This window comes from Stenella coeruleoalba (genome assembly GCF_951394435.1).
Source record: "Stenella coeruleoalba genome assembly, chromosome: 19".
NCBI classification, from domain to species: Eukaryota; Metazoa; Chordata; class Mammalia; order Artiodactyla; family Delphinidae; genus Stenella; species Stenella coeruleoalba.
In genome coordinates this window covers 34,857,500-34,879,934 of record NC_137165.1, presented here as the reverse complement: position 1 = coordinate 34,879,934, position 22,435 = coordinate 34,857,500, and the positions used below count along the sequence as shown (strand labels likewise).

The 22,435-nt window shown below is 38.8% G+C and overlaps 1 protein-coding gene across 1 annotated transcript in view; it reads left to right on the top strand.

The window, feature by feature from the left end:
• The window catches only part of ACACA (acetyl-CoA carboxylase alpha), a 272,579-nt gene that overhangs the window by 180,572 nt on the left and 69,572 nt on the right, over nucleotides 1-22,435 (top strand). The window contains 3 exon segments of the mRNA XM_079904143.1: nucleotides 1,060-1,263; nucleotides 6,058-6,213; nucleotides 7,769-7,915. Coding sequence (XP_079760269.1) covers nucleotides 1,060-1,263; nucleotides 6,058-6,213; nucleotides 7,769-7,915 — 507 coding nt within the window.

Here is a 22,435-nt window from a genome sequence, read left to right as displayed (position 1 = left end):
CAGTGGTTGAGAGTCCACCTGCCGATGCAGGGGACGCGGGTTCGTGCCCTGGTCTGGGAAGATCCCACATGCCGTGGAGCGGCTAGGCCCGTGAGCCATGGCCACTGAGCCTGCGTGTCCGGAGCCTGTGTTCCACAACAGGAGAGACCACAACAGTGAGAGGCCCGCGTACCGCAAAAAAAAAAAAAAGAAAAAAAAAAAGATGTTCTAAGAACTTGAGAAAGGATTTTAGAGAGATACTTAATTTAAGAAAACATTAATTTTGAGTAGTATGTCCTAGCTGCCTGTAGCGCTATTGGAAAAAAATTCTTTTTTGCTTTAGTATGTCAATAAGGAAAAATCACATCTAAGGCCATTTGGTTAAAATAACTCGCCAACCCCTGAAAACTAGGGGCACTAAGCTATCTTGATATAAAGCTTAGAGCAACGAGGGAACATCTGCTCCATCTACTTAAGTCCCAGTTGGACTTGGCAGTGACCAAGTTTCAGAGCTCTGTTTAGAGAGAACATTCTAGCACCACCTACAACTTGCCTTTCTTTAATTTGTGCAATTTACCAAGAAGCATATATTATAAAGTTTAATAAAATTGTATGGAAAAAAGCTCATGGTGGTAATTGCTATGCTGATTTAAGGTCCTGAAAGTGCAATGAAACATAGTTACTGTGCATATAAATGCTACTTAATAGCTGTTTAACTAGAGATTTTATTCTTATTTGGGGCTTTCTCTTAAATCCCATTTGTAATTTTAGATATCGCAGATCTTTGACATACAATATGAATATAATTGGGAAAGGGGAAGGGAGTTGCGCGGATTTGGGTGTCGTGAGCCAGAGAAAACCACTCAAATGCCAGGCCAGCATGAAATTGTCCCTGACTTGTTCTAAGCAAGAGTAGGGTTGGGGAGAAACTCTGTGACTTTTTGTAAGGAATGCATGGAGGACACATCTCCGGAAGCCAGCATCTTTTCCCATTCCTCCCTTCCCAAAGATGGGCAGACCCAAAACAGGTCCTAGTTACAAGGGATTTAAGTTTTGTGCTTGGCGTTGTGTTTGTGTCAGATTGAGGAGTCTGTGCGGAGCATGGTAATGCGCTATGGAAGTCGGCTGTGGAAGTTACGTGTCCTCCAGGCAGAACTGAAAATCAACATTCGCCTGACACCAACTGGAAAAGCAATTCCCATCCGCCTCTTCCTGACAAACGAGTCTGGCTATTACTTGGACATCAGCCTGTACAAGGAAGTGACTGACTCCAGGACCGCACAGGTACAGTAGTCAAGCAGGCTCCTCAAAGTTTTGACTTGGTCCTAGAGAGAAGCCACTTGTCCTTGTTACAGAAAGACCCAAACTCACAAATCCCATTGTTTCACCTAGTGGGGTTATCCTCTCTTAGCTTAAAGGGTTGCATGAATTTGAAACACTTCATTTGCCCCATAAGATGTGCCACTGTCCTAATCATGGATGTTATGAGACCCTTAACCTTTTGTCATGTACTGGTGAGCCCTACAGGTGCCAAGTGAACCCGACTCCACAGGTAACTGTGCAGTTCAGGGCTCTGTTTTAGAGGGCTCTTGGGCTACTTGAGCAGTCTTGTCTTTTCTGATCTGATTTGTCCTTGTTCCCATTTTCAGCCTATTTAGACCACTCATTGGCAAGTAAAGGAAGGGGAGTTGTTGAAATGTGAAATATCTCAAAGAAGGAAAGTTTCAACGTAATATAGTAATAGCTTTAGCAATATCAAGCAGTGACTTTATCTTATTTACCCTTTATTCCATTTACATACATTATCTTTCCTTCAAAGAGTTCAGAGTATCATATATCTATAAAAGAGCAAAGTGGCAAACTTTAACCCATTTTTCCAGATAGAAAAATTGAGAATATGAAAATGGAAAGTGACTTTCTAAGTAGATTGGTTCTGTGATAACAAAGAATTCCCTTTTAATCTGTTTTACCACCTTGGTTTCTCAATATTTGGGCCATTTGCTATGATACAGGATTTAGGTCAGTTCACCGTTGCTCACATCTTTTTAAGAACTGGGATGTTAATTGTAGGTCTCTGGCCTGAACTTGGGAAGTGCCTCTCTTCTCATTAAAGGATGAACTTGCTCCTTTGTATGTGTACACAAAGGTCTCATTCTGTTCTATGCATTGGGTGACAGAAAGAGATTATGTGTCTCTTGTTTTTATATATGGCCTTTTAAATCTGGGAACAGCAGTAAGAAAAGATATTTTTTGCCGGTGTTTTGAAGATGAAAATTCTAGGTTTGGACAGTTGTCAGAGCAACCTTTCATTTTGTGCTTTGATTCCCAGTTAGATGGTCAGAGAAACCTATCACGTGAGAAGTGAACAGTTAAAACAGAGAGAAAGTGTGCACAAGAGTGCAAGGGGTGAGCAAGAGAAAGAGTATTCAATAATTTTTTGCTGCATTTGATGTTTTCAGGACAACCTTAAAGACATTTTCAGTCAAAGCTTTCCATGGGCAGGGATGTTTTTAATTAACTTCTGCAGTGGCTTCAAGGCAGATCTATTCTTGTGAAAAATAAGATGGCCACTTGAGATTTTAATGTTTTTGATAAATACGTTTGTTCTTCATAACTATTCCCCCCGCCTTTCTTTTGTTAGAAAGCTCTTAGATTTCCCTCATGCTGGGTAGTTGTGACACAGGGGCATGAAAGGAGCAGATGCCTTCAATCAGGGCTTAGTACTGTGCCTGGCACAAAATAAGCACTCACTAAGTATCTGAAAGAATGAATGAGCTGCCTTTAGCCTGAGGGAGCACCCCTCTTCCCATGGGTCTGGCACGTTTAGTAAGCCCTGAAGGAAGGGGGTCTCCCTGAGGCTCTTCAGTTGAGATTCAACAGCCATTGCCGAGCGTGAACTCAAGCCCACGACTAGAGGAGGGAGACCACAAAAGGAACAGCTTCTAACTCAGTTCTGGCACCCTGAAAGCCTACGTGATGCTTCTTGCCAATTTGTCTTTTCCCTTTCTTTGCTCTAGTGAGTCATTATATGAATTTAAAACAATATAGAACCATGGGTATCATTCATTCATTTGTTCATTAATTTAACATTTATTGACCACGTATAATGTACCAAGCAGTGGATACAAAGATTAAAAAGTGGCCTCTCGGGCTTCCCTGGTGGCACAGTGGTTGAGAATCCACCTGCCGATGCAGGGGACACGGGTTCGTGCCCCGGTCCAGGAAGATCCCACATGCCGTGGAGCAGCTAGGCCCGTGAGCCATGACCACTGAGCCTGTGTGTCCGGAGCCTGTGCTCCGCAACGGGAGAGGCCACAACGGTGAGAGGCCTGTGTACCGCAAAAAAAAAAAAAAAAGTGGTCTCTCTTCTCAAGAAATTTACCTCATGATGGAAGCAGGTGGATAATTAGTTTCTCTCGTGTATGATTATGATTTGTGCCATCATAAAGTAAGTACCAGGCTCTAAGGGAGCAGATTAGAAGGGATCAGAGATTGTTTTGCAAGAGAAGCCCTTTTGATGGCCTCTGGTGAAAAGTGTGTGATAAATAAAATGTGTACCTGTTTTCATGAACTTGTAAAACATATACTTTACCAGTTTTAATTACTGTGGCCATTATAGGAGAAAATGGAATTAACATAGACAACATAGATAGATAAGTAACCATTCAGAGGCTTCCAATGCTGTCCATTGCTATCAACCTCTTGCTCCAGAATAATTTTTTATTCTTTCTGCCAACAAGGAGCAAGGTTGACTGGCTTGAGTTTCAGATTGTCTTATTTCCCTTGTATAGTCTTTGTGGAATTAGCTGTAGTGAACACTGATGTCAGGCAGTCATAGTAGAGAGATCTGAGTAATCCACTGCATAAATCAGTTGATTTCCAATGTGTAGTGTAAGAGGGAAATATACATTTCAAAATCAACTTTGTTGAGATAGAACTTACATGTAATAAAATGCACTCATTTTATGTGTGCAGTTTAATTCATTGTGAAATTGCACACACCTGTGTAACTACCATCACAGTCATGATAGAGAACCCTTGACACCCTCAAAAGTTTTCTTATTCTCCTTTGCAGCCCCAGCCCTAGGCATCCACTGATCTGTTTTCTATTATTATAGTTTTGCCTGTCCTAGAATTTCATGTAAATGAAATTAGGTACTATTAGGTACTATATAGACAATAGGTACTATTTTGTGTCTGGCTTCTTTTGCTCAGCATAGTGTTTTTGAGATTCATCCATGTTGCATGGATTATGGGTATGTTCTTTTTCATTGCTGAGTAGTGTTCCATTTTGTGAATATACCAAAATTTTTATATCCATTCACCTGTCAATGGACATTTGAGGCTTTATTTTTCCAGTTTGGGCTATTCTGAGTAAAGCTGCTGTGAACATTCATTTACAAATATTTGTGTAGATATGTTTTCATTTCTCTCGAGTAAATATATGAGTATAATTATTGAGTCATAGTAAGTGTATGTTTAATTTTATAAGAAACTGCCAAACTGTTTGCCAAAGAGGTTGTACCATTTTAAATTCCCACCAGCAGTGAAAGTACCTACAGTTATATTGCTTAAATGACCAGCCTGACTTTATTCCAGACCTTGCAAAACTGTACCTATCTTTCTATCTAATAGAAAGATAAGACCTATAGGTATGTGCTTGGAATGTAGTTCCAAGAACCTACTGCTTTGGCTCCTTTTTTTCTTATTTTGATTTGGGTTATCTCCTCTTAAGTCCAGTTTTCACATACTAACACCCTGGCCTCACGTAACACTTTGAATCTCTTGAAACATTACTATTTCTACCTCTCACATTACTAAGACAATGCTAATTCTACCTCCCACCTGGTGACTTTCTTCATTGGTCATGTGCAAGAGGATTGGGAGCTCCATTCTGGTGGGCTTTAAGCAGCCCAAGACAAGTTTTGCCCAGAATAGGACCTGATTAACAAGTCAGTAGAACACATTTGTTCCTCTGATCTAAAGGGCTAAGCGTTCACTTAACTGAACTGTACCCAGGATATAGGAGAGTACTTAATCCTCTTCTAATGCCTGTTTAGCAGATCTGCAAATCTATTCATTAGTGGTAGACTTAAGGCCTGAATAAGTATGTGGGTATATACACATACCCTCACATCCCAATCTGCATTTGTATTCACTGCATTGGGAATCTATGTTTTGTGTATTCATGCATAAAGTGCCTAGTTTAGTGTCATACAACCTCTGGGCACTCAATAAATATTAATTGAATTGAAATAATGGCATCCCTTATAAATATTCATAAGCAAATAAAACTGTCTAAATATATGAAATATGAAATACTCTTCTAGAAATATTTGAGTTAAAATAATTAAAAACTGGTGTAGTGATTTTATTATGTGACAATATAGGTATTGCAGGAGCTATTCACTAGTTGTAGACATAGTATACTGGGGGAAATATGTATGTATATTTTATATATATATTTTAATAAATTTTTTTTTCTTTTTTACTATAGCCTATGTCTTATGAGCTAACAAGAATTAGCTAGCTAGATGGATGGATGAAATCCATTTGTGTCAGAAATTTTTGAAGCCTTTATATAGCTAATCGTACTTATGAAGCACCTTCTAATCAAATAGACTAAAGTGTAGGTGACCTGGTAGAGCCTCAACCTGGCCTTCTACCACTGGGGAAAGAACAGAATTCTCTTTAGTGCTTAGCTGTTCCTCAACTTAAATACTAGAACTGCTTAGCTGGTTAGTTGACATGCTTTGTTTTTGAATATATGGGATTCAAGTCACTTTAGAAGGCAAGCATTGTCAGTCTGTCTCTGAAATGTGAAACTTACACTGTGCTTTCTTGTTGATTTCAAAAGTATGATGTGTGGTTGGTTACATACCATCTTTTGGAGTTGGTTAATCTGTAGAGAGGTGAGAGCACCATGTACCCAATGTTAAGCTGCATATCTTAGCTACTCAACCCACCAAAAATGTGTTTCAAGAAATAACATTTGTGAAGAAAAGTCCCTCTAGGCAGCTGATCTGACTTTTCCCCCCTGTCTTTTAACTCCCCATGCCATCCTCTTTTTTCCTGCAGATCATGTTTCAGGCATACGGAGACAAACAGGGACCATTACATGGAATGTTAATCAACACTCCATATGTGACCAAAGACCTGCTTCAATCAAAGAGGTTCCAGGCACAGTCCTTAGGGACAACATACATATATGATATCCCAGAGATGTTTCGGCAGGTAAAGGTGGCTAACGGTGGGGGAGATCTGACATGTGCCAAAGAGGCAAGATTTTTCCTGAATTTTCATCAGATGCAGCTTAGACTGGAATAGGGCGCTTCCAAAAGGCAGGAAATATCTTGACACTGTTCTCACTTCTATCTCTTTTGGGATTGTGACTGCCGACTCAGATGTTGGGTGGTTCTTTATGAATTAACAGGAAGAATGGTGAGAATAGAGGCCTCTGTTGAGTAGAAAAGAGTAAACTGAGACCACATGCCTGCGATGGTAGTTTACGATGACCGGTGTAAGGAGTTACATTTAGGTGTCTATTTCCAAAGCCTATATTCAAATCAAAAAGAGATTTGACACTCGAGTTCTCGTTTTCCTATTTTCCAAGATAACCCAGGTCTCTAACTGATAACCTAGGTTAATATGATGAGAATCAATGTATAACATATACAAATAGATATAGAGTTCATGGTACACAGTTTAAATTATCAGTTCTTTTGTGGGAGATTTATTATAGCTGAATAAAAACTAGTGTATCGAAAGAATACTGAATTTGTCCTTAAAAAAATCTGTGAACATAGGATTTTTCCAAGTCTCCTAGTCAAAAATACCATTGTTACCACATTTGAATTTTAATAAAGTAATACATGTGGTCTTAGTAAATAGTCTTTCTGTACTTCCTGTATTATTCAGAAATACAAGAGATTTCCTTTATGTAACCATTTGTTTACAAGGTCTCTCCCTTGAAACATAGCTGCCTTCATTCAGTATTACCGGCGTTGTTAGCCTAGAAGTTGAGTGTTGATTCTGTTCCCCAGTGCCAGTGCCATAAAGAGAAATCACATCCTATATAATTCTTCCTATAGAATAGACATAAACACAGTGATTTGGACTTGTAAGTATGAATGAGTCATATTGGTTTGAAATGTTGCTTTGAGGCAAGCCGAGAAACAACTAAACTAGCTCCCACTTCATGCAGCAATATTTTTGGTAACATGAAGTTGGGAGTGGAAATTGAAATGGTTTTAAAATGATAGGTGTGTCTCTCTGTTTTCTCAAATTTGAGCAGACTTGATTTGCACATTTACAGTCATACACCTCTAGTGAGCTAATTCCCGTGTATGGGCCTGTAGCTTTGAAAAGATACTAGAAAGAGGATGCTTCCCCTGAACCTCTAGTAGAAACTCTATTCTTGTGTTCTTGGGTTTACTTTGTATTAGCTGAGTGTCATGTCACTTTCCTGGTTATTCTTCTGTAGCCAAGTTTCTCTAGGATTTCTCTTTTTTAAAGAGGGACTGATTCATTCTGATTCATGATCACTCAGTAGTTTGATGTTGTTGGAAAAGTGCCTGATTTTTGGCATGTAAAAAACATTATGTTAAAGACAATTACAAATCTATTTCAACTGAGAATGAGAGCTCTAGAATTTGGTCTAACGTTTAGACACTCAGCAGAACATTTGGAAAAGAAAGAGCAAAACTAGACTGACGATATTTTAATATTTATTTTGTTCATGTTGAAATGCTAATTGTTACTGATTAGTCAAACTTTTCTCCTCCTTTAGTCCCTGATCAAACTCTGGGAGTCTATGTCCACTCAAGCATTCCTTCCATCACCCCCTCTGCCTTCAGACATGCTGACGTACACTGAGCTTGTGTTGGATGATCAAGGTCAACTGGTCCACATGAACAGGCTTCCAGGAGGAAATGAGGCAAGTAGTTGCGTCCCCCTCTCCCCTTTCTTATCTTTGTGCCCACTAGTACCAGCTTTCCATGGGAGTGGTCATTAAATAGTATTAAGATCTGAGTAGCATAGGCAGCATAGTAGTCCTATTGGTAGAAATAGTAGTCCTGTTGGTAGAATTCTTTAGCCAGAGAACATTGACTGGATAGCAAGGAATTATCAGTAGTTTTTTAAGTGTGATAATGGTATTACATGTTTTTAAAATGCTATTACAATTTTGCTTTTTAAAAAAGTATTGTTTTCTGTTAGAGATACATACTAAAATAGTTATAGATAAAATGATCTAATCTCTAGGATTTGCTTCAGAATAATGAGGGGGTGTGAATGTGGGAGTACAGGTGAAATAGGATTGAACATGAGTTTGTTAACTGAAGCAAGGTGATAGATACATAGGACTAGATTATTTTTCTATTTTTGTATATGTTTGAAATTTTGAGAGTTTTCTATAATAAAAGCATTTAGAATGTTTCTTGATGTTTTTCCTTATTTGGATACTTACTTTGCATACTGGTGTACAGTTTTTGATATGTTTTTTCGTGCTCAGGTAGTTTCATCTGGTACTGTCGTGAGCATGGTAAATATTTTCTTCTTAAAGGGGCCCAATCAGAACCAGGGGTTTAAACATAAAAGGAGGTAACAGAGAACCCGTGTCTGACGGTTATCCAGGAGTGCCTTTTCTAGCTTTGGATTCCTTTCTCCTGTAGTACACTGTTAATGATGTAAAGTCGTATTCTGCCCTATACCCCACATCCTCCTCAGTGCACTGAGATTCTTCCTGAGTCTAACTATGCTTCTAATGTACAGTTATAACAACAGTGATAACAACAGTAATAAGCCTAAAATGAGATATGTTTTTATTTTAACCTTAGATGTAATCCCTAGATAAATCTCGTTCTTAGAAGGAGTAATCTCTATCTGAGTGTTCACCATAAACAGACTGGGTAGACCTTTGGGGATAAATGCAATTTTTTCCCATTTTATGCAATATCTTTTTCAAAAAAATTTCCTATATGTACAAGGTGCGTGGTTGTTCAGCAGGTACACCAGTGGCTGCCAAAAGTAGATGGTTTGGTATTAAGATGGATGCAAGCATTGGACCCGATGGAGAGTATCAGACTTGTAGGAGTTCTTCTAATCTAGTAGCAAAGGCGAGAGGCTGGGGAGAAAGGGTGCGTAGAATTTTGACGAGATTAGGTGTCTGTATACTCATTAACACACAAAGTTGCAGCAGAGGTTTATGCCACTGTGTGTAGCATCTACTTAGTGAACCCCTCAGCAGCAAAGAAAAGCTTCATTGTGCTAGACTTAAATTCTGATTCATTGAACAGTGGAGTCTTCAGGAGTGGAAGGCACCCTTGTGAACAGGGGACTGCGAGAAAAACGCTTTTAACTAATGTAATTAAAACACAAAATGAGATTTTTGGCCACGTGAAAGCTAGCTGCAGTGCTGTGTGAAACCTCTTGCCATGATCTTTCTGTCCTGCTTTCTCTCTGCTCTCATTCTGTTTGAGCGAATGGAGACTAGGGGAATAGTGAAGTCCCAGAGGGACAGAGCTCTGTTCTTGCTGAAATTACAAGCACAGAGCTGCCTGGGCATGAACATGTAGTGTTTACTCTGCCAGTATGAATACAAATAGTCTTATTATACGGGACTCTGTACCCAAAGACCACACACACACACACACACACACACACACACACACACACACACACACACGAATAAAAAAAAAATTAAAGGTTTTTTTTAACCCTTTTAAGACCCAACAAGCCTTGGTGCAAAAGGATGTCTTAAACAGCAGCATAGGACTAGGGCTATGAGTAGTAGCGTCAATACAGGGACCACATGTTTTCCTTTGCCGAATGCTTTAATAATAATCTTGAAATCTAGAAATCTAATAGTATTTGAAATTTTTTTTGCTTTTCGTCAGTTCTTACTTTCTTCTTGTCCTCCTCTTTTCCCTCCTTAGTTGCCTGTTTTCTTTGTTCTCTTTTCCTTTCCTTCAAATGGTTGACTAGGATTGAAGCTAAGTGTCAGCTTGCTGTTTCTGAGTCTTTGAGCTCAGGAGGAGTGAGACTGATTTCTTTTGTGAGCACTTAGTGACTAATGCCCGGCATGGCTGGTGAAGTCAGTCAGTGGTCTTAGCTAGATTATAGGGTCCTGCACAACAGGAATGAGGTTGGGGTATTAGTATCCAACTCGGTTACCAAGAGCTTGAACGTACAATGAAGCATGTCCACTGAGCGACTGACCAATCTAAAGATGGAGTTTCAGCAGTCAGAACTCTGAGGGACAGCTGTGCCTAAGAGATGACGAGGTGTCAGAAGGATGTATTTCCTTGTGCTGAGCCCAGTTTTATCAAGGCAAGTTGACTTTCAGCAATTGCCGTTTAATTTTCTTTGGCCAAAGAGACAAGTTTGTCATGAGCTTGGCACTCTACATATTACCCCAAGAATGATGTGAGGGGAAGGAAAAGAGCTCATGTTGATGAGATTGGGAGCAAATCAGTCCTATCCCAAAGAGAATGGGCATCTAACGGAGCCTTGAGAAATAGTTTTATTAGAAAAAGGAATAAAAGATTGACCTGTTAACGTTCTGAGAGCCGAGGCTCAATGTAAATGCGTCAGTGCTACGTGGCCATTAAATCATCATAATGTGGTGTTCTCCAAAGGTGACAGCTCCACCAGGTCATCGTGGTGGGCGATATTGCATTACCTTGAAGGATTGGAGTTTCTGGGTTTCAAAGCTAGCACATGGATATAAGGAATACAGGTAAAACAAGAGATTCCTGCAGAGTTTCCCCGTGAATTGAGATGCTTCTCCCCGTAATCAAAGGCAGAAAGCCTGCACTTATCATACCATCGGCTGTGTGGGTAACCAGTCTTTCTTCCCGATTTTTTTTCCAGGACAGTAAATAGGTAAAAAGGTGATGGGACGAGGACTTGGAACAGTTCAGTTCCATTTAGTTTTAGGTAACTTGTTTGCCATTTGAGGAAGAATATTGGCTGTTTCAGCAGAGATGTGACCTGCATTTTGAACATTGTGGCCGAGTTAAAAGCCGGCAAAAGAGAGCTTTTCTGATGTGATGTTAGCTACTCTCTCCTTTCTATTTTCCTAGTTGTCCCTTCCCCACTGAGAGAGATGTAACTGAAGGAATGCCACCTTATGCGTGATGAAAGGTATAGGAGAACACATTTTTCTCATTGTCAGATTTGAATGGCATTGCATTTACTATGAATTTAGAGTAGGAATAAAAAAGATGTACACCAAATCTGTGAACTGCGCTCCTTGCAAATAGCTCCAAAGATAAGTTGTCTAGGATTTTTCTTTTTAATCGTTTCAAGTAAAGATGAAAATTGAGGAAAATGTGATTGCAACGTAGACTAAACTGATTTCATGCTCCTGTGATGGGCACTGTATGTAAATACACAGCTAGATGAATGTATGCTGTTGAGCCTGGATATAGAAGAAGCACAGCTAACCAACAGTTCTACTTTCACCGCTTCTCAATTTGGGGGGAATTGTTTTCATTTTCCTGCCAGTTCGCTAACCTGTTTTGATCATTTGGTGGAAGCTGTAATTGTAGGTGGGAACACTTTGAGTAACAGTTCACAATCCAATGTAGCTGCTTTTCGCACCAAATCCTGTTATTAAAAGGCTCAGGCTAAGATCAAGCCAACGTCTGTAACCGACTTGACGGAGAACAACTTAACTTTGCCTGGTAGGACAAAGAAAGCACTGGCCTTCTTGAGACTGTGTTCTTATATATTCTGAAATGTTATTAGCATTCTTTTATTATATTTCCTTTAACTGCTCTGTGAACTAGATGATGAATCTCCAAATTGGGCAATGCTGAAAGATACGATAGACAGGCACCTTTTATAGCAAAATTAGTGTGGATAGAAATGAGGACCCTGTTTTCCTTACTGTTTCAGAACATGGGCTTTTCAACAATATGAATCTATCCATTCCCTCTCATTGCTCCTGTCGTAATGAAAATCTGCGATGAGAAGATGCTGTGTCTAGAAGCAGATATAATAATTAGGTTTAGGATGTGTACTCCAAAAAGGATTGGTAGTTAGAGACTGGAATTCTTGCATGGCATTACATTTTTTCCTTAAAATTTTTCTGAGAGTTAAGTATGTTCCAGATTGAATGCAATTTGATGATCACCTCCACACACACTGCCAGGCTTAAAATTGTAGTGGCTCCAAGACTTCGTTTTTTAAGATGGGCACTAGGTGTCAGGGTTTTTCCTTCTCAGCAGCCTAGCCTTCAGCTAAGCCTCTTGAATTGCCCTGTTTGGTGAGGCAAATCCAGCAGTATCCTTCCCTTTTTTTTCAGTTGGTATGGTAGGCTTTGCCTAGTGTTCCCACAACGTGCAATTGCTCTCCTAACCCTTTGGGTGGAGATCTGTTGAATCTTACATCATGATTGCACATTTTTACAGGAAACATTTTTTAGAAAGAGGATGATCGAGGAGGGAAATTAGTAGTATAAATTAAAGTTCGAAGGCTAGCTGCCATTATGACTGGTATCTTGGTTTCAGTCCTGCTTTATGTTCTGGGGGATGAAATGGTGGGGATTAAGAATTCAGTTCTAGAACTGCTCAGCCTTGCCTGTATTTAACTGTCGTCTAATTGTTGGCAAGGTACTGTTGTCCAGTTCCACGAAGGTGTAACTATCTCTTTAACTTTTTTTATTATAAAATATTTCAAACTTACAGAAAAATATGGAGTGATATGACAAATATCCCTGCATCTATTGACTAGCTTAAATAAATCTTACCATTTTGACACTGCGTCTCACTTATTTTTGCTATAATCCTTTGAAATCTCTAATTTGAGTATAAAAACAAAAATAAAATTTAGGAGTTGGATAGGGAAAGGAGGTTGGTAAGCTTATGTAAGCCTGAAAGATTGGAAGAAATTAATTAGTAGATCTATTTTGACAGTTCTTAGGCTGGACCTCTTAACCCAAAGGACCTCTTATTTTAGAAAAACCACCATAACCCTCTGTCTTAATTCACTTGGTTGACATTTTCCATACTCTCAAAGGAATTGCTTGGGCTATCCTGGACTTAAATTCTAGTGCCATCCATGATGCTTTGAAACTGACTGGAGAGAGCGTTTGTGGGCTTGAGTTGAGTAAGGAAAGGGTTGACCATTTCTCATGCGAACAAAACCCAAATATTTTTCTAGTTTAACATTAGGCTTTTGCCTATTGTTTTACTCGATTTAACCTCAGAATAGCTCCATGAATGGGAAGCTAATTTAGATGTATTTTACTGTGCTTTTGTTTCATTCTTTTGAAATCAGTTTACCTTTTCATGCTGGGTGTGGAAATTGAGTCCATATCAGTCTTTTAGATGTGTGTTGGAAAAGAGGCATATTTGTATTGTAGCATGCTGAAGGTGAGCTCTGAAATAGACCCAAGAAAAGCAGATCTGAAAAACAGGATCATGGTCTGTGCACTGACTGTTCAAGTTATAAAAAGAGACTAATGGTCCTTGCCACCAATCTGTCCCTGAAGATGGGAAAATGTTTCTAAGTGCTTTGAGATCCTCGGCAGAAAAGTATCACATTCCACTGATTATATATAAACAGTCATAATTTGCACTTACCTTATTTTTCATCAAGGACTTTAAAAAACCAATTTTGAATCTTTTTAGCCTAGCAAGATAGGAATTTCAAGTACAGAAAAAGACATATTACGGAATACATGGTAAGATCGTTTTATTTAAAATTATTGTGCACTTTTCTTCTTTTAGCCTCATTCTTAGTGAGTGTGTTTGGCTACAAGTCTTTGTCTGAAATGATCTTCAGAACCAAAGTTGAGTCCCTCATTAGAAAAATATTGAGGCTACTTTTGAAAGCTAGGTCTTGCTGCCGTGGAATTACTTCTAATGAATTCCTAACACTGTTCTTCTGGGATGTATATATTTTTCTTCAAATTCCTTCTTAATGTCTGTTATTGGAGCTGGAGAGTTCTCATCGGGTCGATTAGTTGATTTTGACTTATTTCCTTAGTAGCAAACCAAGGCCCAATGAGCTTGACTGACCTTGAAAATCCTAATGCATCCCTTGGCCAACCAAAGCAGCACTTGCGGAGGGCTCCTCAGTGCCTTTCAAAAGTAAGTCCTTAAAGTTAGCCTTTAAACAAAAGGATGAACTTGCCAGCATTTTCATACATCTTAATTTTTAAGATTTTACAGAAAAAGGGTGTGATATAGTACCCTATGTCAAGAAATTTTACAGCTCCAACCAGAGGCAATAATGAACATCAGGACAGCAACAGATGACACCAGAGGATGAAGTGTAGCGTGGAGCATCAGAGTTCAACATTCGTTTACATGATTAATGGGGGAGGCTTTCTGAACTGTGGTAGGCCAGCTTGGTTAATTTCCCTATCAGCCAGTCACTCCGGCACCCCATTTCTCAAATACCACTGGCTTGTATGTGCTCCATTGCATGTGTTTTTAAAAATTGGTATGTTTGTTAAAGCATTGTGTGTACATGTGTAAAATTACTGTGGTTTCAAGCATATAAATAGTACAGGAAGAAACAATTCCCCTGTTTAAAATTACTATTTCTAATCTTTGGTAACATTTTCAAAGAATTACCTTTGGGAAGAAAATTTTTTGCTCTAAAAATGATACTTTTCTTATCCTTTTATCGCTTTTTAGTAGGGTTGAGGTAAGTTTGTTCAGCCATTTTTGAATTATCCAAGCATGAAAAAAAGACTTTTTCAGCTGTTAAGAAAATTGTTTCCAGCTCCTTTATGTGCTCACACGACACTAGGCAACGGAACATGATATCCAGAAGATAATACAACATGGAAGGCATTGACATTTTTTCAGCATGTTTTTTCTGAACGGCACAAATTAAGTCAAATATTGCATTGCCTTATGGTTTAAAAATACACCTTTTAAGACCTATACAGTATTTTCTAATATTTCATGATGTATTTTTTTTCCCACGAGGTTCTAATATAAGTTAAAATTGTAATTATTTTTTGATAGTATATAATTAAAAGTGAAGTATTCCATCCAACATACAAAAGGAAGGGGGAAAGGTAGCATTTTGTTATCTGTCTGAAAAGGAACTCGAGTTCATATTTCTTCTCTCTGGATCTTAGTTTTTTCATCTTCATGATGCAGATGCTGCCTGGGTCTGTTTCGGCTCTAACGTTCTAGGATTCTTTATATTTCTGCCCCAGAGCCTTGTCGGATAGTCACCTTCCCAGCATTAGCAGTAGTAGCACGATAGCTACTGGAGGCTTTGCCAGAAACACTCAACTTTTAGACTTTCAGCATGGAAAATAAATAAAGCTTCGACATCTCAACCACAGTCTAACCTGTGTTTGGGTCCATATAGAAAGATATTATTACCGATGAACTCAAAGTGTGGAGATATAAGAAAGGCAGCTGTGGCAAAGATACTCCCTTTCTACTTCCCACGGCATAGCTAGACTTGAATGCTTCTTACATCCTTGACAACAAATTCCTGTTCTGTTGTGCCCCTTAGCTTTCCCTTCAGATTTCTTTATTGAGCTTAAATATTGTTGTTTTACTTTGTGGTAGCAGCAGCTTTGGAAAGTGCAGGTGTATACATGTGCATATGTACACTTGTACCTTCTATTCACACTGATAGTACAATTAATGTTGATGTCAATTTTGGTGTTAATTTGGGGTCATGATTAGTGTTGACACTTTGTGTCAGACTAATGGCATTTATGGGCGTCATCAGAATAAATGTTAATATTATCATGTTTTTATTATCTGTTATAGTAACATTAAACCGAGGTCCTCCCAGGAGAAAAAATACACATATGAATAGATAGATAATGCCTTTCTGTATCACTGGTGTTACTCAGCGAGAAAATGACATCTCAGGGCAGAATCCTAATCACTGTTTGGAGCATCAGAAATAATGATCACCTCTGATCGGAGGTTGTGAATAATTCATTCGGTTTGATTTTCACGTCCTGTCCAGTGATACTTTTCAAACCAAATGTGTTTCTACAGGAAAATAATGGTCCCACTTCTTATGGAAATACTGTAGCACAAATCATTTTACCCACATAAAAACAGTTAAATAAGACTGTTCTCTTCTGCTTGCCTTCTCCGCCCCATCCCCTCCTCCCTTGCTTGCGCGTGTTTATTCCAGGATCAGACTGTGGCCAAAGAAATATCTTCTTCCTTAGAACTTGTATAAGGAAAACAAATGTTTATTTCTGCTGATCCTTAACTTATTCACGGTAACTCTTTTGAACCTCTTCCCTTTCTCACTTTAAGGTAATTAGTTTAGGTGGATAATCCTACACCTAAGAAGCCTGCTAATTGGAATGCTCTGTTATCAAAAATAATCTGAAATTAGATATTTTAAAAACTGATTTATGGCTATATTAATGAAACTATAATTGGCGGTAAGTCCCTAGAACCACCTGGTTAGTCCATGCCTCTCTCGGCAAGACAGTGGTCAGGGAAGAAGTCAGTGGCATTGCCAGGGACCAAAAGCCCGAGTCTGACACTCGTTAGAACATAAACCCAGCCACTCTGACAAGCCCCTTTCAGGCTACATGTGCTCACTTTGTTGCTTCCTTAGCCCTTAGTCCTGGAGTGTCATTTTCACTAGGTTTTATTGCATAGAAACGTTGGAGGGAGAGAGAAGCTGAAACAAGAGGATCCAGTGATGGAATTTCCTTCGGTTGTTATTTTTAAGTTAACATACAGGGCAGCTTGGCTTAGGTGAAGTCAGTGAATGTCATATTCCTGATCACATTGTCACACTTGTGTATGCTTTTATATAGTGATTGCAGAATTTTCAATATAAAACCTCCATTGTATGTATAATATAGATAGACCCCATCCATATAAAGTAATTTGACTGAAAAACTTACGGTGTCCTAATTAAATGGGAGGAAAATATGACTGTCTTCTGAAGTAATGACCCAATCCTCTGAGACAAAGCTATTCTTAGATAGAATATTTTGAACCATTTCTCCTGAATGTTGTGACCCCCTTTTTTTTCCCTAAATCTAACAAGGGCAGAGGAAAGCGTTTTTCAAACTAGTTTTCATCATCAGACAAAGTACTTTGCATTCAGAAACCATTTCCAGTATCAAATTCAATTTTGTCAGGTGATTAGTTGAGTTTGGTAGAGAATAATTTAAAAACACAAAGCTGGCAATGGCCGTGGTGCTTCTGCACTGGAGGAGAGCAGTTGCTGTTCTCAAGTTGCAAGCCCTCTTTCCGTGACTGGGTATAGTGGATTATTGTGTTACATGTCTTTGCAGCTGTTACAGACCTGCATCTGTTGACACCATGTGTTCCTACCCCAGACTGCTGGAAGAAATAGGGGAGCGGGTGAATTGATATCTTGCCTGCCTATCAGTGCAAATGTCCTTTTATGTACATGTTTGTAAAGCTCTTTAGCCCCCTTCAAGATGAAAGGCTCTGTATAAATATAAGCTTTTGATTTTAGTACATGTTTGGAGTACATGTGGTACAGTCCTAAATATGTATTTAGCTGATAGGCACTGTTCTTGTCTATTGTACAAATATTGACTTTAAAAGTATAAATATGTATTTAACTATCAGACCAGAAAAACACTGAGGCAGTACTTCTAAGGTAGAGATATTAATATTGTATAAACCTATATATACATATGTTTACATTATACCACATCATTGCAGAGCATTTCTTTTTAAAAAAGGAAATGATAGCCCCAACAGACTAAGACAGTTCTTGAGACTCTTCTCCCTTTAAGGTGAGTCTTGATTTTAAGTTTTCATATGTTTATTCCTCTCTTTAAATTTTATATAGATGTGATCTGTTGTAGTATAACTAAAACTTAGAGTCAGTTCCTCTAAAACATGAGAAATATGTTGGGTTGGTGAGATTTTTTTTTTCTCCTTAAAATTTTTTTTTTCACTGTGAAAATGTTCAAATGTGCACTAGAGATAATAATATAAGCTCCCATGTACCTGTTACCCAGTGAAGAAGTATTTGGTAGTTTTTTCTCCCTTTTTATTTATTTATTTTTTAATTTTTTTTTTGTGGTATGCGGGCCTCTCACTGTTGTGGCCTCTCCCGTTGCGGAGCACAGGCTCCGGACGCGTAGGCTCAGCCATGGCTCACGGGCCCAGCCGCTCCGCGGCATGTGGGATCTTCCCAGACCGGGGCACGAACCCGTGTCCCCTGTATCGGCAGGCAGACTCTCAACCACTGCGCCACCAGGGAAGCCCTCCCTTTTTAATTTATAAAATTTTTAAGTTATGAAGGCATAAACATATTAAAGAAATTTGGAAAATGGGGAAAAAATTCACAGTCCCATCATCCTAAATAATTATCATCCCGTTTTGCTATGTTTCTTTATTTCCCTTCCCCCCAGCCCCCAACAAGCTTTTAGATAGAGATAGTGTGTGTATGCATGTGTGCGTGTGTTGCAACACTTACTATAAGATTTAACATGTATTTAGTCTTCACAGCAGACTTAATACAATAGGTTATTATTACCCCATTTTACTGATGAGGAAACTCAGGCATATAGAGGTTACTAACTTACCTAAGGTTGTGTGGCTAGAAAACTGACTGAACCTCTATTCTGTCAGAGTCAGACTACATTAGATTCAGATTTGTAGAATATAGTTTCTGAGTCTGTGCCCTTGACTACCACACCGTTTTGCCTCTCAGAGTTATTATGGTATGCATGCAATTTTGTTATCCTGCTTCTTTAAATTTAGCATTACATCATGGGTATTTTAAAATACTGTTCATAGTCTTCATAGCCACCATTTTATAAGGCTGAACAGAACACTAACAATGACATCACTAGTCAATATACTCCCTCTAAAAAAGTTTTTATCATGACATTTATTTTTTCAGCTTTTTATCTTAAAATAATGTTAGATTTACAGAAGAGTTACAAAAATCATACAGAGTTCCCATTTAACCTCCATTAACCTTCACCCAGCTTCCCCTAACATTATTCCGTTATATAACCATGTTATAATTATAAAAACTAAGAAATTAACATTGGTATAATACCATACTGTTAAATAAAATACAGACTTTGTTTTGGATTTCACCAATATCTCTACTAATGACCTTTTTCTGCTCCAGGATCCAATCCAGGGTACCACATTGCCTTTAGGTGTCAATGACATTTATGTTTGTGTTATAATTGATGTTCATGTTTCCATATTGTTTCAGCTAAGTGCAGTGGCAGTAGTCTGGAACATACTTCCTTAATTTCTCTAGTAAATGAAATTATGTGAATCATACTTTAAAGAATAAATCATTCACACTCGGTATAGGACAAGTTACTTAAGTCCTCTGTGCCTTGGTTTTCTTATGGCAATAATAACAGCTGTTTTTAAAATTAATAATAATAATAGCTACTATTGGAGGACTTTTATATGCCAGGCTCTGTACTAATTTAATGTGGTGTTCCTCTCAACAATCCCTCCAGAAAGATATTGTTATCCCCATTGTATAATCGGAAAAATTGAGGTTAAGGTTAAGGTTAAGTGACTTGTCCAAGGCTATACAGCTCATATAAAGCTGAAATTTGAACCAAGACAGGCAGATTTTCCAGCTTAACCTCCTAACTATTATCAGTATTTATTAACATTTATAGTACAGTACAGCATGTTATAAGTGTGCAATTAATGGTAGCTATTATTCTTATTATTTTTTAAAAATAAAATATTTTAATGATATTTAGTACTGTTATTCTGTGATCCCTAGAGATAAGTCATGCACGATGTTCTAAGCCTTTGGTGTTGACTATTTTCCACGTATCATTTAAAAAATGAAATGACTGTGGAACCAGCAAGTATTTATTACTCCCATATTATGTGTAGAAATGTGTAGGAGTCCTGCTATGCACTGGAATAGATGATATGATGGTTCAAGCTGGCAAGCTAAAAGCTGTCCTAGGCCATATGTGATTAATTATCAAATGAATTCTCTATATGAAGGTCTTAGTAGGTGATCAGAAGAAAGGAGTCACTTTAGACTAGGGGAAGCTTTTCTGAGGAAATGGAATTTGAATGCACCTTTATGGAACGGGTGAGATTTGGATAGGTTGAGAGGAGAGACAAAGGCAAACTTTGTATGTTAGAGTTAATATAATAGATTACTGCTTCTAATAGTTTTTCATCAATCCCATAGGTAATATTTTCTTAATTTTGTATGTGGGGGCATTGAAGCTCGATAAAGTTAAGTGAATTTCCCAAGGTCACACAGTTAATAAGTGGTAGGGCTTAGATGTGGATCCAAGTTTGTTTGACTCCCAAGCCCATGTTCACCATTATGTATCCCGTCATTTGATTAGCAGTAAAATCTAATTTTTAATATAAATTGAGCAACAGATTCTTCCTTAGAGATTTATCCATTGTGCTTATTCAAAACTTAATCTCTTCCAATGAGGAATCTCACTGTACCAAGACTCACACAACACCCTCCATTCTGTACTGGTACTTTTTAAGTGGGGAGGGGGACAGTTGATAAGGGACACATTTTAGAAAGACATTAAGAGTAGTGTGTTCTTGGTGCTGCTGTGTTGACACCTAATTAGAAGTCAAGGGACTTCCCTGGTGACACAGTGGTTAAGGATCCGCCTGCCAATGCAGGGACATGGGTTCGAGCCCTGGTCCGGGAAGATCCCACATGCCACGGAGCAACTAAGCCCATGCATCACGACTACTGAGCCTGCACTCTAGAGCCCACGAGCCACAACTACTGAAGCCCATGCGTCTAGAGCCCGTGCTCCGGAACAAGAGAAGCCGCCGCAATGAGAAGCCCGCTTACCGCAAGAGTCGCCCCCGCTCGCTGCAACTAGAGAAAGCCTGCGCACAGCAACGAAGACCGATCGCAGACAAAAATAAATTCATTAATTAATTTTTTAAAAAGTACTACTAATAATTAGAAGTCAATATTGCAAGCATGATGACCTGGCCAATTGCTGAACTGACTGCCCAAGTGACACAGAGTCCCCAGGTAATAGCAAAAGATAAGAGTGTTATTTGCTTGCCCAGTGCCACATAGACACAGTGTTTGCATTCGCATGCAAATGCTAAAGTAGATTCTTCTGGGCTTGTATCTAAGCTACTCTGGCCTAGGTGGCTAAAGTTAATATGTCATAAAATTTGGTGTAGAGCCCAATCTTCCTAACTACAAGTGCATTTAGAGGAAATAGCTTTTCCTTCCTGAAAAACAAAAGCGATGCTGGATTAGAGGGCCACGTGAGAAGGCAGTTAAAATATTTTTCCCCACGTGGGCACCATATTGATCAGCTTCTTAAAAACTATGACCAAAATTATCCTGATATTTGGAGTTTCTCTGTGCTGTTTTTTGGATAATCTGTTTCTTCTTCCTTTTCTCTGTCTTTAATGAGCAGATAGAGTAATACTGCCTTACCTCAGAAGGTGACTGGATTTTTTTTCTATGTATTATATCGATTTTGATTTGTATTTGGCCAGTGGTATATATTAAATAGCTTATATTTATCTGTAGGTGTTTCATATATATATATTTCTTAATGCTGAGAATCACAAATAGCTGTGTGGAAAGCTTCAACCAGCCTGATTACAGTGGATGTGCAATTGGATTGAGAAATGTGTACTCAGAGCTTATGATCACTGGCCCGGTTGAGTCTGGGTGATGCATGTGGCTTTCCAGGGATGCTGCTATTTACATCTGTTCATGGCCCTTCTTGGTGGCTGGCTCCGCAATGAGGTGATATGCAGCAGCCCAGGGATGAGGGACCAAGGCTGCAGATGTGGCTGGGCTCCATTAGGCAGGACCAGGAATGCTCGTCTGGTAGGCTTTGTGTTTGGGGGCGAGTGGTGGTGGTGGGAAGCGGGGGAGACAGAAAGAAACAGGAAAAAAAAAGAACGGAAAGCATTACTTATCTAGGTATAGGGAAACAGACAGGCAGACATGAAAAACAGCCGTTAACTGGGGAATGAGTGAGTAGAAAAGAAAGGGCACTAGCGAACAAACAAGTAGAAGGAGTGACTAGTTCTCATACAGAAGGGGATTAAAAGAGGAGAGGGCTGTGAGGGTTTGGGAAGAGACATGTCACCCCTGCCTATTAAGTCAGTATCATTTATTTGTGTGGCTGGCCAGATGCTACTGAACAGTGCGCAGAGATTTATATATATCATAGTGCAGCAAGAGGTTGGTTACTTGCATCCTTTGGTTTTCTAGTGTTGGGAGAAATCAGCAAGAGATGGTCACAAGGATGCAGTGTTGAGCTACAGCAAATTCTTGCAGAAATGGAAGATACCTGAAGCAAGCCTGTAAAGAATGTTGCTATTATTTCTGTCAAATATTAGAGGACAATAAAAGGACCCAGGGTTGTAAAAGTTGTATAGTCCATGAGAGGTAGTCCTCTTTCTGTTCTCCTGTGTGTTAAAGATTTCTTGGAAAGAATCTCACAAGCGATATCTTAGTAGATAGGGTAGTAAGGTAGGGCATC